The sequence below is a fragment of the Podarcis pityusensis genome (assembly GCF_964106645.2).
Source record: "Podarcis pityusensis genome assembly, chromosome: 1".
Taxonomy (NCBI): Eukaryota; Metazoa; Chordata; class Lepidosauria; order Squamata; family Lacertidae; genus Podarcis; species Podarcis pityusensis.
This window is the reverse complement of record NC_138028.1, coordinates 1,595,849-1,614,571: the sequence shown is the minus strand read 5'-3', so window position 1 is coordinate 1,614,571 and position 18,723 is coordinate 1,595,849. Positions and strand designations below refer to the sequence as shown.

Below are 18,723 nucleotides of genomic sequence, written 5' to 3'. Positions count from 1 at the left end.
TGCATGGGCAAGAGGCTCCCGCCAGTCAGTCCATTGCCTCCTATGACCCCACAAACAAAGGGAGGTTTTCAAAAATAACAGAGGAGCTTCCTTCTGTCAAAGGAATGCCCTCTACTCCACCTAGGGAGAAGCAAAGAAAAGCAGAAAAGCAAGGTAGCCAGCAGAAAATGGGGAATAAGAAGTACTCTGAGCACACACACCCCTGCTTCCTTTCATTGCCTTTATAATTTATTTATATTTATTTCATTTATATCTCGCTTTTTCCTCCAAGGAGCTCAAGGTGCCATACTTGGGTCTGTTGACGGAAGCCCAGGGGCCGGGCAGAGCCCTGGACGGCTGCCCCTGCTGCCTCTCTCCCTTTCACGGGACAGCCAAGAACAAAGGCTCGCAGTCCAAGCCCCGATCTGCCCAGAAGCAGCCGACTGCAATGCACATGGGAAGGGGGTGCTTCATTCATGGCATTTTCCTCCGAGGCGGTGCACGCACTTCTTCCCCTTCTCCATCCCATCACCACAAGGACCCTGCGAGGTAGGCTGGTGGCGGCGGCGGAGGCAGGAGACCACCCTTTCATTCCCGGGGGTGGGGCGGGGGGCTTGCTGGGAGCCCCTTGGCACCGGGGAAGGGAGTGCCGATCCCCGGATTCCCTAGGGAGCGGGGCTGGGGGCCACAGGCTCGCGCCCTGGCCGGGCACCTGCAGGCTCCTCCCGAGTCCGACGTGCCTGGAGGGCGGCGTCGCCGCGGCTGCCCGGGCGGACAGCCCCCCCCTCCCCTCCGCTGGGCAGGGCAGCTTAAGAAAGCAAGCGCCGCCTCCGCGCGATCCAGCCGGCCATGGAGAGCGAAGCGCGCACTTGCCGCCTGAGCGGCGGCGGCGACCCGGCCCCCCCGGGCGCCATCACGCTGGAGGAGCTGGAGAGCGCCGGGGCGGCCGGCGGGGACGAGGCGGAGGAGGCGGCGGCGGCGGGGGCGGGGGCGGCCGGCTGCCCGGACTCGGCGTACGGCAGCAGCCTGGAGGACAACGCCGGCGACGAGCAGGAGCAGGAGCGCCTGCTGAGCTACTGGCAGAGCGTGGGCCGCGGGCACCGCGTGGACGTGCCCAGGGGTAAGCCAGGGGGAGCCAGCCGGGCTCCGGGACCGGGCAGCGCGCTCTCGCCTGGGCGCAAAAGGCGCGGACTTCACTCGCGCTCCGGCGAAGCCTCTCGCCAGAGGTTTCAGGGGCTTTCGGTTTGAAAAGGATTAGCTTGGAAAGCGGGGGGAGCTGCTGGCCGGCAAGCGCCTGCTCCGCGTTTCCAACGGCGCTTGCAAGGAAGGGGCTCCGGGGAGCAGGAGCCTCAGGAAGGGATCCCTTCCCTGGCAGGCCGCCGTCTTCGCCAGCTGTTTCCCATTCAGGATCAGGAGGAAGTTAAGGCTGCTTTCAGCTTTGGTAGAGGGAATCTAAGCAAGGGGATGGAGCCGGTGCCCTGAGGAAAAGCGGCAGCATTGGGGGGGGGGGGGGTTAGTTTAGAGAAAAGGCAAGCGAGAGAAGCCTACAAAACTAGGCAAGGAGAGCGTGGACAGAGAGGAAAGTTTTTCTCCCTCTCTCCGTACAATAGAATTCGTGGCCATCCAATGAAGCTGAATGTAGGAAGATTCAGTTCCGATAAAAGAGCACACAGAGTTACAGCGTGGAACTCCCTCCCATAGGACACAGGGAGGGCCACCAACTTGGATGGAACGAAATGAGGATTAGACAAATTCATGGAAGAGGAGAGGGCTACCCTGGCTACTAGCAGCAGTTCTGAATGGCAGCTGGCGGAGGCCACAGGAGGGGAGAGTGGGGCTCATGTGCTCAAATCCAGCTTGTGGGTTCCCCACAGGCCTCTGTTTGGCCACTGTGAAATGCTGGACTAGATGGGCCATCCGCCTAATTCAGCAGGCTCTTCTTGCGATTACAACAGGATGGGCACCTTTTGCCACCTGCTCATTTATGTTTGTCACTCAGCATGTTTCCAAGCCATGAAATTAGTTCCTCCCACCACGGAGTTTCCAGAGAGTTCATTTGATGGAAGGGTGAGGAGAGATGGTGTGCCAAAGTGTAGGACTGTGCACTGGCCAATGTTACCCTGCAAGTCTGCAGTAGGAATTGCCTTGCTGTGTAAGAGAACCACCCAGTTTAGCCCAGTAATCTGCCTACAACGGGTGATGCCCTGCCCAGCTCTGTAGGAGGAACACCTCATACTATTTGCCCAAGCTAATACGATCTGCTGTGGCTGCAGCTCTCCATGGTCTTAGGGGAAAGAAAGGTCTTCCACATCTCCTTCCACCTGATCCTTTCAGTTGGAGAAGCCGCCTGGGATTGAACTTTCTGCACACAAAACAGATGCTCTAAGCCCCTCCCCAGAGATGATCATTGCCCCCAGCACCTGCAAATGTGATCTTTGGTGCTCCTGAAATTGGATGCTCCATCCTTGGCTATTACGATTAATATCCACTGACAGATACATCTCCCACTAATTGTTTAATCCTTTTTGAAAACCATCTAAGTACACACACCCCGGCTGACACTTAATGCTATTATTGGTTTGACATCACAGAACTACAGTGAGGGCTGAAGCTGGCCAAAGGTTTCAAAAATGCTCCACAAGGAAACCCAGAAAGGTGCATTAGTAGCTCTGAGGGGAGTCTGGGGTGGCGGAAGCGCATCAAATTATGGCAATGGAGCAGGATACTCTGCTCATCACAACTTAAGATCACAGAAAGTAGCGGTGAAGAGAAACTAGAACTATTATATACAGGGAAATAACAGACCAATGCTCTAGCACGTAATGGCAAAATCCTGCTTACCACTCTGCAAGTGGACATAAGCATCAAAGTTACTTTGGGGTGGGAGGTGTTTACTACCTTCCACAAGGCAAAGACTGTCCAGCCACTTGGCCTCAAGAGATGAATATATTCTATCATAACTCAACACATCTATGACTTAAGTGTCGTCCTACAGTGAAAGCTTTAATGGACGATCAGTAGCCCTCTGATGGGGGTGTGTGTGTGTGTCTGTCTGAGAAGTCTCCCTCCAAGCCATGCCCAATTATTAAAACACCAATGAAAGGTCACAAGGTGACAACAAACTGCTTCAGTTATGGTTGTAACATAGCCCACTCTTAAGCATTCGATGGCACAGCAAAAAACAGAGCCATATGAACCAAACATGGCACCAACCACTGCTTCTCCCCAATGGAGATAGAAAAGTGGTTTGAAGTTGGCTTGGTTAGCAACACAATTGGTTATAGTAATTAAAGGTTAGTTAATGGAGAAATCTTACAACTAAGGTCCTGTGCAGAGATGTCATCCACACCAGTCTGTAATGTCTATGTCTTGTACATATTTGCTGTGCTAATGCATTACAGTGGTGCCTCGCAAGACGAAATTAATTCGTTCCGCGAGTTTTGTTGTCTTGCGATTTTTTTCGTCTTGCGAAGCACGGTGTCGGGAAAGTTTTGGAAAAGCTTCAAAAATCACCAAAGTCTTTAAAAACCTCAAAAAAGGCTACCACACCGCGTTCTATGAGTTGCTCCTCGAAGTCAAGTCGCAACTGTATTAACGGTGTTAAGAAAAAGGAAACAAACTTGCAAGACGTTTCCATCTTGCGAAGCAAGCCCATAGGGAAAATCGTCTTGCGAAGCAGCTCAAAAAACAAAAAACCCTTTCGTCTAGCGAGTTTTTTGTCTTGCGAGGTACCACTGTACATTGAACTAAAAGTCACATAGACCAGTCAAAAAAAGTTATGCAAATATTGCAATTAATTTTACTTTGGCATCAAAACAAAACTAGATGGTTGTTCTTAAGTCCAATAAATATTAGTGTATCTTGGAAATAAGCCTTTTCCAAACTGTTCTATTCTTACTACCTGTGTTCTCACCCACATAAGAATTTTCATATGTGAATCAGGCATATTTACTTCTATAAACAACAATTTAATCACGTTCTTACAGATATGGCAGAGCCAATCCAACAGCTGACCAGAAATAACCATCCTCAGGAGAGAGAAAGTGTTCCATTTGTTGTGATAGCCCGTAAAGAACAGGTATCATCTCTTCATTAAAATACACCTTCATGCATTATAGCAAGAGTGGGAAGAGAAACAGGCATGGTTTCTACTTTTGTTTATCTAACAAGCAGTCAAATTTAGTGAATGGAAAGTGGTCTGAAAACTAGTTTTTAAAAGCTCTCTTTATTCCTTCCCAATTTTAATTGTGCTTTAAAAAAAAAATGTTCCCTACCTAACATGTTCTAACCCTACTGCAGAGAGAAAAATGCACTTTTTCTTACTTTAGGTGATTAAATATAGAAATGCAACTTTAAATAATTCATATGTTTAAAATTTAAGCTAAATCCCAGCATGTCAGAGGTGCTATTGGTGAGATGGGGTTCTGGAAGGGGGTTGTACCCTCCCAGAGGGACTGCATGCTCAGTTTAGGGGTGCTCACAAGTCATCATTGTCAATGGATGCACAAGTGGTCTCAAGGGCATGAAATAATGGTCAGCTATAGCTAATATTCCCCATTGCCGCTTCCTCATGGAGAAAGGTACCCTAGCCTTAGCTGTAGTCTGGTAACCCCTGGGTTGGATGAGTTCTTCTCAGCCTAGCTGCATTCTGAAAGACCAAGAGGGCAGGTAGACTGTGTATATATGAACAAATTCTGTGTTATGAATTACCCTAACCAGCTATCACAAATATTGATTATTTCTGAACGCATTTACCCCTTTCAGAGCCAAACTCACAGTCTACAACAGTGGTGGATGTTAAATACTGGTAGAAGTAAAAGCTTTCCTGAAGGCCCACCACCTGTGTGCCTTAGTCTTCCTTTAACACTTTAACTCACCTTAGGATGGTGGTATGTGGGTAATAAATTATAATAATAACAGCAATTTTGAAAATTTACAGCTTGGGAATCTTCTTTATGAAAAACGCCACTATGAAAAGGCGAAATGGGCTTGCGTCAAAGTGCAAGAAAAGCAATATGAACAGAGCATATGCCTAGGATTCATGAAGATTATGAGATACATTTGTCAGCAGAATTCATCAGGTAAATAATCAACTGTCAGACACACATACTACACTATCTTTTGTTCTGACTGCACCACATTACTTATAAATGCGCCATTTGGAATTCCCAAATGCAAAATTTCCCAAGGCTGCAAAATTTGATTCCGCATATGTGATTTAACTTCACAACTAGCTGACAGGTAATGTCAGGAAATTACTAATGACGATATGCTTTCCTCAGGCCTATACTTGGGGATGACTGTTCCCATTGCAACCATAGTTCGCACCAGTGAGAGCACTCCAGGCATCACGAGATTTGTGACTGTAGCATATTACCTCCCCAGTGGGCTGCAAGAACAGCCTCCTGCACCCAATGATCCGGATGTTGTCATTGAAGAGTGGCCTCCAACCATTATTTATGCCAGGTAAGAATCAAAAGTCGCCTATCTAAGTGCCAGGGTTGATTAGCTGAAAATCTCATCATCATGACACATTCTTTTCCATGGATTCATTCCAAACACTGAACAATTCAAAACCAAAATCCTTTCATCCAAATACTCAGCATTTCATGTTTACTTTTGCTTAGAGTTCTGTCATTACAGTTGTGAAGTCCAGTTCAGATTTAACGATCTTGGCTGAATAAATTCATGGTTTATTAGGCAAAGAATGTACTGAGCTGGTTTGCATGTAGTTACAGTACTTACAGTTTAAGACTACAAACACAAGCTGGAATTAGACTGAGCAAAGCCTTCATGCTCACACTGTCCTACAAACCTAACTGCAGCTTGAAATATACAAAGTGATACGGTTCCTTTGTGCTACTTAACCTTGGCTGTGAGTCCTGCAACAGCTGCTCCCTGCCTTGCTGGTCTTTTTCCACCTGGCCTGAGAGGGCAGGGCCCGGACTGACTCCAACTGCAGCAAAAGCTGAGGCTGCTGAACAGAATCTTGAGCTGGAGTGTTGTTTAGGGGTCGCTGGGGTGGGAGGTTATTGCTGTTAGAAATAAAATGATCATGAAGGTTTGCATGTCATGCCAAACCAAGGCTTTGCATGTTGTCTGAACTGGTCACATGGTGAAACTCTCTTCACTAACCATGAGCTGTAACCACGGTTTTTTCTCGCACCTGGAAAGGAGCTAAGCCCCTTTTGACCTCACCTCTGGGAACTCTCACACTCTCAGTAAGCCTAGTTTGGCTTAGTGTGACAAACCAGGCAAATGTGCGATTATAGGTAACTATTTAATTTTAATTAAGCAAGGAGCAGTCTGAGACAAAACCAAGCAAGTGTTAAGACCTTGTCAGGTATCTTGGCTCCAGCTACACAGTGCCTTCTGGATATCTCTTTAAGTTGATGAAAAAGCAGGCTATGTTTGTTTAAGCACATTTGTATCCTGGTATTGGGCTTCTAAAGCAGCTTAACTATAACTACCAACGCACACACCAACTAAAATCTCAGTCTGGAAATCACTCACTCAACTAATTCTTTCTCCCTCTTCTTCCCTGCAGCCCCTTGCTACCCTCCCCAGCCCCACTCAAAAGCCTCTCCAGAGGGTCAAAGCTGGCTGCCCAGACCCTTTGGAGGAGCTTTTTATGGGAGGGGGCAGGAGGGGAAGGGAAGATTGGTTATGCGAGCTGCCTTCTACTCACCCTAAATTTATTTAAAATTCTATTTTCATTACTGAAATGTTTGCTATTCTGGGTTCCCATGGGAGGAAGGACGCCAGACTATAAGTGTAGAATGTCTGTATCAAATAGTTGTGTGGAAACAAACACAAAAATCAACAAGCACTGAGAATGATACATGGTATGCAGAATTCAGCCTCTAACAATCTCAACACTCTCCCCAGCCCACCTTTTATATGTGTGTGTGCACGCACATATATAAATTAAACAGAGAAATGGGTAGTTTCTAGCGTTTTTGACTTCAGGGATCTTGTTGATGTCATGGTCCCACTTTCAATCTACAATCAAGGGATTCCTGTAAGTCTAAAACGAATAAAATATTATTTTAAAATGGCTTGTTCACAGGGCCTTCAGAGGAGTCACCAACGAAACGTCCATTGCAAGAGAAATTAATATGCTGGCCGAACTTCTGGAGAGTCCTGAGCTGTGTTTGCAAGATACCTTCATAGTTGCAGGATACACAAATCCAGCTGCTACAAATCGACAGAACGAAATATGGTTTCTTGAAAGACCATAGCTGGCTATTTTTTGAGCTACAAGACAGCCAAGCTCCATTGACGGATCACCCATGAAACACGCAAGTGAACTCTAGTCAGCTAGCTGGAATGATCAAGAATGATATGTAGCCATTAACTTTATAAAGCCTATTTCCTAAGAAAACACGAATATCACATTCCACCAGCATAGCCTGACAGACAAACCAGCTTCCTTCCTCAGCAATTAAGAAGGCAAACTTGGAGTGTCTGTTGCCAGTTTTGAAGGGTTTTTCCTAGTTGTTGCTTCAGTTATGTATAGTCACTAAAATTTCAAGCACTTTCACCAAAATTAAGACACAGGAGATATTCTGTATTAAGAGAAATAAAGTGTTCTGTTCCCTTGGCGTCCCTCCCAACTCTACCCTTCTGTGATTCTTCCCAGTATTTATTCTGACATGCAAAAGTGCTTCACTAACTCAATGGAAGTTGAAGTTGTAGGTAAAACTGCACAATTTCTGAACATTTTATCTGATGCTACACAGTCGCCATTCATTTGAGAGAGGCTACAGAGGTAGCTCCACCAAAATGAACTGCATTGTCTGTAAGCAAATAATACCCTAGCAGATGCTAACAGTAATTATTCCTCATTATTACACAAGTTTATTTTTATAGATACAATGCTATTGACTATTTTCTTCTGAATATCTAATATAGGTGAACAGAAATTGCTACCTCCTTTATCAACAGAAGTAGTGTTTTATTGTATAGTGGTACCTCTGGTTGCGAACGGGATCCGTTCCGGAGGCCTGTTCGCAACCTGAAAAGAACGCAACCCGCGTCTGCGCGGGTCGCGATTCGCCGCTTCTGCTCATAACGTCATTTTGCACGTCTGCACATGAGTGAGCGGTGAAACCCAGAAGTAACCCTTTCTGGTACTTCCAGGTCGCAGCGGAAGGCTGACTGAAAACGTGCAACCTGAAGCAAACATAACATGAGGTATGACTGTATACATTGTTGGTATCTTGGCTGTGAGTCCTGGAAGACTTGTTCCCTGCCCTGCAGGCCTTTTTCCACCTGCCCTGGTAGGGCGAGGCCTGGACTGACTCCAGCTACAAAAGCTGAGGCTGCTGAACAGACTCTAGAGGGTTTTGTTGGAGGTGGGGTGTTGCTGTTAATTTTTTGTATCTTTATTTTGGTTCATACAGTTTGTGTGGCAATTGTTCAGTTTGGTTGTGTACTTTTTGATGTTTTGTTTATTGTTTATGACTACTTTTGTTATGTTTTTAGCTATGTATTTTTTATATGTTGTAAGCCACCTTCAGCACAGTTTAAACTTTGCTAGCCCACAAGCAAATAAAATGATTGACTGATATTTAATTTGAAGGATTATCAGAAGGAAATTTCACATTCTGAAAATACCATGTTTTTACTCATTTTGAAATTATCCACTTAGCCAACAAGGATACAAAATGAAATCTTTTGTAAGTCGTATTAAAAAAACAACTAATTCAAGTCTAGAAATAATAAAGCTGGAATCCTAATTGCTAATTTACCTGTGAAAGATATACGTCATATATTGTTTACTGTTGGAAGTTGCCATGAATAAAAACTTTATTGCTCTGTGTTATCCCGAGTTTATTATTTATTTCATAAATTTACACACCATTTGATTGCAACCTAAAAGCAATTTTGATATATTAGTTAAGTCACCAGCATCTTTTTCTAAAAAAAAGTTAGCAAAGCGTCCAGGTGAACTTTTGTTGCTCTCAGTTTCCCCACTTGTACTGGATACCTTCCTCTATTTCAACACCACAGACAGAATTTTATAAAAATAATCAGTAAAATTACTTGTATTGGAAGAGGAACGCATTGTACAACCTGGATAATATGGAACGGAGACTTTAATTTCAGCAAGTCATATTAGATAGGAAATGGGCATAGAACTTGGCAATATAGTTGTCTAGGGTCACCTGGCCCGCCTCCCCAGGCAGGTGGGAGCATTGCAAAAGTTTCCTGCATTGCAGGGGGTTGGACTAGATGACCCTCAGGGTCCCTTCCGACTCTACAATTCTATTATTAAGGAGCTCGGGTTATGGAGCGATCCTCAGAAACTATTTTCAATAGCCCACATGCCCCAGGCTTACAGAGCAGCTGCCACTATGTGCTTGTAAACTACCAACCTGGGGATGTATCATACCAATTCCATTTAGCACCCACAAGTACAAAAAAAATTGAACAACTGGCCTCTACAAGTTCTCTGAAAGGAACTGCTCTTTTTGCAGCTGTTCTCCCATCTGTCACTGCACACCTGTCTTTAACCCTACACAGACACAGAGCCTCAAGGTAGACTCCGCTAAAACGCACACAGAAATCAAACAAAAGCTCTGTAGAAGACAGTAAAGGTGGCCTGAAATACCTCTGCATCACACTATTACTTGCTCAATGCACTTTTATGTTTTGTGTGGCTTTTCAGCAATGATGGCTTCATTTCAAGACAGGCTCATCTGAGACTGAGACACAAAAAGCAACAATACCACTTGCATTCTTTCACCACCCAAGAAAAACCAGGACAATGCCCATAATCCCTGCCAGCAGAAGATCCCAACCCCAGTTGGCTATGTAATATACACTGGTCAGATTGGAGCTCCAAAGGCCCCTTTCTCCTAGGGACAGGACCCACTTAAGGAAAATAGGATGACAGTTTCCTAAGGCTTCTTCACTGCATTCTTACAAGGAAGCCAACACTAGAATCGTCCACTCAGATGTCATTTAGTGAGAGACTAAAAACAACCGTCATGATCAGGTACCAGTGACATTTTTGCAAGATTAAAGCAGCACTTGGAAAACAAATCCAAAAACAAATCCAGTTACAAAAGCGAAGCTGACCTTCTGTTTCACAGAACGAATGAAGAGACCTCTTTAGAAGAATAAAAACAAGCTGCTTTCAACAAATGTTTCATCACCATTTCTGAAGTCCTGCCTGCTGCCATTCTTACCCACTCAATACGAAGTTTCTGACTCACCTTGATGTAAGCATTACGAACTTCAGCCAGCTCCTTCCCAAGTGGAACAACACATTTTTCAACCTGCCGCTGGTGAGTGTAAGGCTGGATATCAGGAGAATCTTCAGTACATAGTTCTATGTGTGAAATCAGCAGGTTGGAAATAACTTGTTGCACAGCCTGCAAAGAAATCGTAAAAAAAATACCATCTGGCTGTATTTTACTTAGCATCATGTTAGCACAGTAAAAATCGGGCATACAGTAGTGCCTGGGTTACCTTGCCCTCGGGTAACGTAAACTTCAGGTTGCAAAAGCGGCAAACCCGGAAGTGCCCCCCCCCCCCACGCACACATGCGCAGAAGTGGTCTACCACCGCGCGCATGTGTGTAACAGTGATCCTCAGGTTGCGAAAACCTCGGGATCCAGACGGACCTCCGGAACAGATCCCATTCGCAACCGGAGGTAGCAATGTAGTTTAATGTAGATACTATATATTATTATATATTACACTGTATCAGGGGTGTACAACTTCCGAGAGACTGAGATCTGCTCCCACTATAAATAAACTGGCAGTGATCTACCCATTGGAATGACCAGAGCTGAGATTTTTTTGGAAAGAAGGACCAAAGTTGTTGAGTTGTTGGACAGGCCTGCACTATATCATGTAACATTCCTAGGTTAGATTAATAGTATTATCACAAGGACACAAGTCCAGCATTCTCTTCTCACACCCGCCAACCAGTTGTCCCAAAGGCCTTGAGCAGGACAGAAGCACTCTCCCACCTCACAATTCCCAGCAGCTGGCATTCAGAGGTGCCACGGATGGTGCAAGTGGAACACCAGCTGACTGGGGGCTTCAGCGAGATTTATTTATTGATTGAATTTATATACCGCCCTATCCCCTTCATGGATCACTGCCTTGCCGTGGCGAAGGGGCTTGAAGAACTCAAAGAAGCTATGAACTATGCCGAGCAGGGCACCCAAGATGAACAGGTCATAGTGGAGAGTTTTGACCAAACGTGATCCACCTGGAGGAGGAACCGGCAAGCCACTCCAGTATCCCTGCCAAGAAAACTCCATGGACAAAGGCAACAGGTATATAAAAGTTATGACGCTGGAAGATGAGCCCCTCAGGTCGGAAGGCGTCCAACATGCTACTGGGGAAGAGCGGAGGACAAGTACAAGTAGATCCAGAGCTGATGAAGCGGCTGGGCTAAAGCCAAAAGGACATTCAGTTGCGGAAATGCCTGGAAGCGAAAGGAAAGTCCAATGCTGTAAAGAAAAATATTGCATAGGAACCTGGAATGTAAGAACCATGAACCTGGGTAAGTTGGATGTGGTCAAAAATGAGATGGCAAGAATAAATATTGACATCCTGGGCATCAGTGAACTAAAATGGACGGGAATGGGCGAATTCAGTTCGGATGACCATCATATCTACTACTGTGGGCAAGAAACCCGCAAAAGAAATGGAGTGGCCCTCATAGTCAACAAAAGAGTGGCGAAAGCAGTACTGGGATGCAATCTCATAAATGATAGAATGATCTCGATACGAATCCAAGGCAGACCTTTTAACATCACAGTAATCCAAGTTTATGCACCAACTACTGGTGCTGAAGAAACTGAAATTGACCAATTCTATGAAGACTTACAACACCTTATAGAAGTGACACCAAAGAAGGATGTTCTTCTCATTATAGAGGATTGGAATGCTAAAGTAGGGAATCAAGTGATAAAAGGAACAACTGGCAAGTTTGGCCTTGGAGAGCAAAATGAAGCAGGGCAAAGGCTAATAGAGTTCTGTCAAGAGAACAAGCTGGTCATCACAAACACACTTTTCCAACAACACAAGAGACGACTCTACACATGGACATCACCAGATGGGCAGCATCGAAATCAGATTGATTATATTCTCTGCAGCCAAAGATGGAGAAGCTCAATACAGTCAGCAAAAACAAGACCTGGAGCTGACTGTGGCTCAGATCATCAGCTTCTTATAGCAAAATTCAAGCTTAAACAGAAGAAAGTAGGAAAAACTACTGGGCCGGTAAGATACAATCTAAATCAAATCCCTTATGAATACACAGTGGAAGTGAGGAACAGGTTTAAGGATTTCGATTTGCTAGACAGAGTGCCTGAAGAACTATGGATGGAGGCTCGCAACATTATACAGGAGGCAGCAACGAAAACCATCCCAATGTAAAGGAAATGCAAGAAAGCAAAGTGGCTGTCCAATGAGGCCTTACAAATAGCGGGGGAGAGAAGGCAAGCAAAATGCGAGGGAGATAGAGAAAGATACAGGAAACTGAATGCAGATTTCCAAAAAATAGCAAGGAGAGATAAGAAGGCCTTCTTAAACAAGCAATGCAAAGAAATAGAGGAAAACAACAGAATGGGAAGAACCAGAGATCTGTTCAAGAAAATTGGAGATATGAAAAGAACATTTCGTTCAAAGATTGCCATAATAAAGGACAAAAGTGGTAAGGACCTAAGAGAAGCAGAAGACATCAAGAAGAGGTGGCAAGAATACACAGAGGAATTATACCAGAAAGATATGGATGTCTCGTACACCCCAGGTAGTGGGGTTGCTGACCTTGAGCCAGACATCCTGGAGAGTGAAGTCAAATGGGCCTTAGAAAGCACTGCAAATAACAAGGCCAGTGGAAGTGATGGTATTCCAGCTGAACTATTTAAAATTTTAAAAGATGATGCTGTTAAGGTGCTACACTCAATATGCCACCAAGTTTGGAAAACTCAGCAGTGGCCAGAGGATTGGAGAAGATCAGTCTACATCCCAATCCCAAAGAAGGGCAGTGCTAAAGAATGCTCCAACTACCGCACAATTGCACTCATTTCACACGCTAGCAAGGTTATGCTTAAAATTCTACAAGGAAGGCTCAAGCAGTATGTGGACCAAGAACTCCCAGAAGTGCAAGCTGGATTTCGAAGAGGCAGAGGAACCAGAGACCAAATTGCAAACATGCGCTGGATTATGGAGAAAGCTAGAGAGTTCCAGAAAGACATCTACTTCTGCTTCATTGACTATGCAAAAGCCTTTGACTGCGTCAACCACAGCAAACTATGGCAAGTTCTTAAAGAAATGGGAGTGCCTGATCACCTCATCTGTCTCCTGAGAAATCTCTATGTGGGACAAGAAGCTACAGTTAGAACTGGATATGGAACAACTGATTGGTTCAAAATTGGGAAAGGAGTACAACAAGGCTGTATATTGTCTCCCTGGTTATTTAACTTATATGCAGAATTCATCATGCGAAAGGCTGGGCTGGATGAATCCCTAGCCGGAATTAAGATGGCTGGAAGAAATATCAACAACCTCAGATATGCAGATGACACAACCTTGATGGCAGAAAGTGAGGAGGAAATAAAGAACCTTTTATTGAGGGTGAAAGAGGAGAGCGCAAAATATGGTCTGAAGCTCAACATCAAAAAAAAGAAGATCATGGCCACTGGTCCCATCACCTCCTGGCAAATAGAGGGAGAGGAAATGGAGGCAGTGAGAGATTTTACTTTCTTGGGCTCCATGATCACTGCAGATGGTGACAGCAGCCACAAAATTAAGAGACGCCTGCTTCTTGGGAGGAAAGCAATGACCAACCTAGACAGCATCTTAAAAAGTAGAGACATCACCTTGCCAACAAAGGTCCGTATAGTAAAAGCTATGGTTTTCCCAGTAGTGATGTATGGAAGTGAGAGCTGGACCATAAAGAAGAATCGCCGAAGAATTGATGCTTTTGAATTCTGTTGCTGGAGGAGACTCTTGAGAGTCCCATGGACTGCAAGAAGATCAAACCTCTGCATTCTGAAGGAAATCAGCCCTGAGTGCTCACTGGAAGGACAGATCCTAAAGCTGAGGCTCCAATACTTTGGCCACCTCATGAGAAGAGAAGACTCCCTGGGAAAGACCCTGATGTTGGGAAAGATGGAGGGCACAAGGAGAAGGGGACGACAGAGGACGAGATGGTTGGATAGTGTCTTCGAAGCTACAAACATGAGTCTGACCAAACTGCGGGAGGCAGTGGAAGACAGAAGTGCCTGGCGTGCTCTGGTCCATGGGGTCACAAAGAGTCGGACACGACTAAACGACTAAACAACAACAACAACACCACCCTATACCCAGATATCTCAGGGCAGTTCACAGAAAAGATCAACATAAAAACCACAAAATATATAATCAAAATAAAAACAACCCAATAATTCCCCCCTCCTAAAAAGAGCCACATTTTAAACCAACTTAGGATGCCAAAGCAAGCCCCTTCATCCCCAGGTCCTTGGATTAACAGGACTTGAATTACCTTTGTGTCACTGCCAGGAGTGGCACTTAGAGCCAAAATACGGAACTCCCGTGTATATTTGCATAATTCTTTCACAACCTGAAGGAAGAAATAAAATTTCAACAAGACAGGCTCCCAAATGACATGTGAAAGCCCTCCTAGTTCACACCAAAAGCTCAACTAGAGCAGCATTTTATTTATTTTTCATTGGTTTACCGTTTCTGGCATACCGGGGGGGGGGGGGGTGTTGGGGAGAACAAACAATATATCCTGGCTTTGATGCAACGCTAATCCAGGGTTCATGGTCAGTTTCTTCTATATGCTAAGAGAAAGAGACCAGCAGCACAGAAAGCCACGTTGATTGCAAAGCTCTACTTGTTTACTGTGACCTGTGAAGTGGGGATTGAGACAGCAAGCTTTTGCTTCCCAGTTAAATCACAGGACCTCAGAGCCATCTAGAGGCACAAGACAGGCATCCATCTGATACTTCTGCTGCTAAACTTCTTGTAAATATTGCAATAAGAAAACCCAAAAGTACAGTGTTTTTTTCTGCATAATACAGCACATGAAAGACTTCAAGTTAAAAACAACCTTTCAGGAGACAAACTTCATTTACCCACTACTCTTCCACTTGTTCAGAATGGATTACTTGGAGTCTCCAAAACCTTATTCAGTTAGGAACCAACAAGGCTGGGACCTGGTTAGTTTTAACAAAATTAACAGCAACTAAAATGTTTTTTTGAACCCCTTGCTTCATGGCATTTTTAATATCACTTTTAAAGTAAGGATGTGACATACATAAATCCTCAGAAAGTCATAATCAAACCCCTTACCACCGATCTAAATTTATAGTTAAAAATTTATGTTTCAAGTTGCAAACTGTCACCCTACCTGACAATAAGCATGATTTCCAAGAGCTCTGTGGGCTTCATCAATAACCAGACATTTAATTTTCACTGCAGGACACATTCCACGGGAAAGGTCATTTGCCATTATCTGAGGCGTAAGAAAGAAAACCCTCTTATTTTGCCAGATTTCTTTCCGATCAGCCACTTGGGTACCTCCTGAAACAACATAAGCAAGCATTTAGAAAGGCACCTAAAACCCCACAATGGTTTCACTGGCGATTCACAGAAAGGCCACGCTTCAGCAGTGTTTGCTGCCAACAAATCCATTCTTACGCTTAAAACAAAGTGTCCAAAAATAAACAAACACAGGAGTCTTTACATTTCTAGCCAGAAACCAGTTTTCCACGTTAGAGCATCTTGGAGTAAAAGGCAAAATATGGCACAAATCACATGTGAAAAAAAGACATTGGTCCAGATGCTTATTGTGAACTGCCCTAGAACTAAATCTGACCAAGGGAAATCCCTTCTAACTCTATAATTCTTTGATATATTTTTTTAGCCAAGATTCCCTTGCCTACCTCTGCAGTGCCTGAAAACCACCAGTTCCTGCATCCACAGCAGTGAGCAGAGGAGGAATGACTGCTGGGAGGAGTGCTGAGAAGAAACGCCCTGGTGCAACTGTACGCCTTCCTCTGCCCCAAGCGTGTCTCTCCCGTATCAACCTCTAAAGCCATGACAGGTGCTGCAACTCTCCAACCACTTGCTTTTATTCCTCCACTGTCTCCAAAGACAGACGGGTGCCACAGGAATGTTTAACTGCCTTTTTTTAAAAAAAAAAGTTTGCTTCCCCCTCCCCAAGTTTTTAGATGTTCTTAATTTTATCCGTAAACTGCTGTGAGCCCCTGTCAGAAGAATAAATGTTGTTGTTTTTTAAATTATTATTATTATTATTATTATTAGGCTCCTAACCCCCACTGTTCATTGTTACTATTATTGTTGTAAGCCAGAAAATAGCTTATCTCCTGAGTTTATTCCAATAAAACTCAGAAATGTGAGGAGTTAAGGGTCCAATGTTGTTTATTGCAAAGCAATAGGTTACAGTCAGATCGTTCTGCAAAACCGCAACCCTACCCGGTGGTCCAGGAAGTGGTATTTATAAAATTCCAAACAAAGTATTTCATTTTTCACCAATCATACACATCATTACCTCATTTCATCTTTAACACACATGCACAATAAGCACTGGCAATTTCTGCTGATTAAGTTCTGATTCCCACCGTGTTCTGTTACATTGTGTTAGTACGCATGTTGGGAACCTGTGTTGCGTGCAGCCATTTGCGCCATGTAGCAACTTATGTTCTAGCTTACAGCTGAATCTTTGTGATTCACATATTAGCTGTATTTCTGCCCCAATTCGGGGGGGGGGGGGGTCAACTTGCAAAATCATCAGTTTCATAAAGCAACAGGTTGCCATAACTTCTCTATTAGAAGCGCACTCAGGGATTTCTGGGGCTACACATTATCACATTTATTGTGGCCCTCTGGGCCACTGCCACATTATTGCGTAATTAAATTGGTCAGAGTTTAACTAAATTAATAACAGTAACAACAGTAATAATAATAATAACAACGATAGTAATTCCTGGGATCTGTGAGGAGGGTCATCCTTGGGCTCCCCTGTTGGGAATCTGAATACATGCAGCTACTCACAGAGAGTTAATTAGGGTTTGGTCGACAGCCAAGGCAATGTAAAGGAGTAAAGTCTGCCTGGTGATACAGAGGCATGGAGACAGCTCCATGATTGGTTAAGCTCTCTCATGGGAATAATGATTAATGGCCTACTAACTGGAATGTGTTTGTACGAGTATGAGTACAAGTTTGAGTTCAGGAGTTGAGAGTCCTGTATGAGAGAGTTAGTCAAAGATCCGTGTTCTGTTCTGTTCCTGTAAATAGTCCACTGTATCTAATAAACACCTATAACTACAAGTTCCTGGTTCCTGCTTCGTCCATCCTGTCTGCAGCCAAGTCGCCAATTGCTTCCGTGGATTCTGCGTTTACTCTGCTAGGTCTGGCTAAGGTCCTGCAACTAGCCAGAAAGTTGCAAAACACCAATAGGTTTTGCCAATATCCCCCACCCACCTCTGGATAATAAATAATAATAAAGCCGCTTATTATTATTAACAGTAACAACAACAACAACAACAACAACAATAGTAATTCCTGTGACCCATGAGGAGGACCATCCTTGGGTTCCCCCCGCCTCTTTATAATAAATAATAAAGCTGCTTTATAATAATAATAACAGGAATATTAGTAATAACAATAATAAGAGTAGTAATTACTGTGACCCATGAGGAGGGCCATCCTTGGGCTCCCCCCCCGCCTCTTTAAAATAAATAATAACAGTAATAATAATAATAATAATAATAATTATTGATGGGAAGTTCTGCTTCTGCACATGAGTCTGGCACACCGCTCTAAACTGAAGCATTCCTTCCTCACCCTTCCTAAAATGTTTAGTTCACATTGAGTTCATGAATCATCGGACCCTGACCTGTTCTTAATGCATGGTTGACCACATCTACGGAATGCGATTGTTATGTTCCTTTAAGTATTGCAATATCAATCACTAGTAATAGTTTAATAGGGAGGTTTTCATACCTGTCTAACCATGTGTTCCCTTTCCCAATCTTTAATCTATTGATGATTAATGCCTATATTCACCCCTTGCATTGTATTCGTGTTAACCAAGCAGCAACAAGCACATATGTGGCAATGCTGTAATATTCAATAAAAGGGACTTCCCGAGACATGCTCGGCAGATGCCTCCCATATGACACTTGTCATTCGTCTGTCGTTTATTTCAACCCAACAAATAATAATAGTAATTCCTGGCACCCGTGAGGAGGGCCATCCTTGGGCTCCCCCCCCCCCGCCTCTTTATAGTAATAGCAGTAGCAATTCCCGGGCCCCCCCCGTCTCACCGGTGAGGGCGGCCATGTGGCGGGCGGGGATGGCCATGAGGGCGGCGCAGGCGTCCCTCTGCTGGGCGACGAGGGGCTTGGTGGGCGCCAGGAAGAGCGCCTTCCCTCCGGGGAACCAGCGGTAGAAGTTGCCCAGCACCACGGCCGCCACCAGGGTCTTGCCCAGCCCGGTGGGCAGGCACAGCAGCGTGTTCTGGAAGAGGGCCGCCCGCGCCGCCCGGGCCTGGTAGCCGCGCTCCTCCACGCCGGCGCCCGCCGGGAACAGCCACACCCCGCCCGCCGCGCCGCCCGCGAAGCCGACCCCAGAGGGAGGCCCCGGGGGCGGCTCCTCCTCGGCGGGCGGCGGCGTCCCCCACACCTGGAAGAGCGTCGCTTGCCGGTCGCCCCGGCCGAGGCCCCTCATGCCGCCGCCGCCTTC

At 45.0% G+C, this 18,723-nt stretch overlaps 2 protein-coding genes across 2 annotated transcripts in view; one reads left to right on the top strand and one right to left on the bottom strand.

The window, feature by feature from the left end:
• The window catches only part of FANCM (FA complementation group M), a 56,638-nt gene extending 37,915 nt beyond the window's left edge, over positions 1 to 18,723 (bottom strand). The window contains exons 1-4 of the mRNA XM_080993446.1: positions 18,306 to 18,723; positions 15,365 to 15,537; positions 14,495 to 14,572; positions 10,203 to 10,361 (exon numbers count right to left, since the gene is read on the bottom strand). Of these exons, the coding sequence (XP_080849572.1) occupies positions 10,203 to 10,361; positions 14,495 to 14,572; positions 15,365 to 15,537; positions 18,306 to 18,708 (813 nt within the window). The 5' untranslated portion in view covers positions 18,709 to 18,723. The remainder of the gene's footprint in view (positions 1 to 10,202; positions 10,362 to 14,494; positions 14,573 to 15,364; positions 15,538 to 18,305) is intronic.
• LOC308469684 (heme-binding protein 1-like) lies at positions 814 to 8,806 on the top strand. The gene is made up of 5 exons (XM_080992499.1): positions 814 to 1,099; positions 3,966 to 4,057; positions 4,919 to 5,060; positions 5,262 to 5,445; positions 7,049 to 8,806. The coding sequence occupies exons 1-5, from the start codon at positions 829 to 831 to the stop codon at positions 7,218 to 7,220; spliced, it is 861 nt and encodes a 286-aa protein (XP_080848625.1). The 5' UTR covers positions 814 to 828; the 3' UTR covers positions 7,221 to 8,806.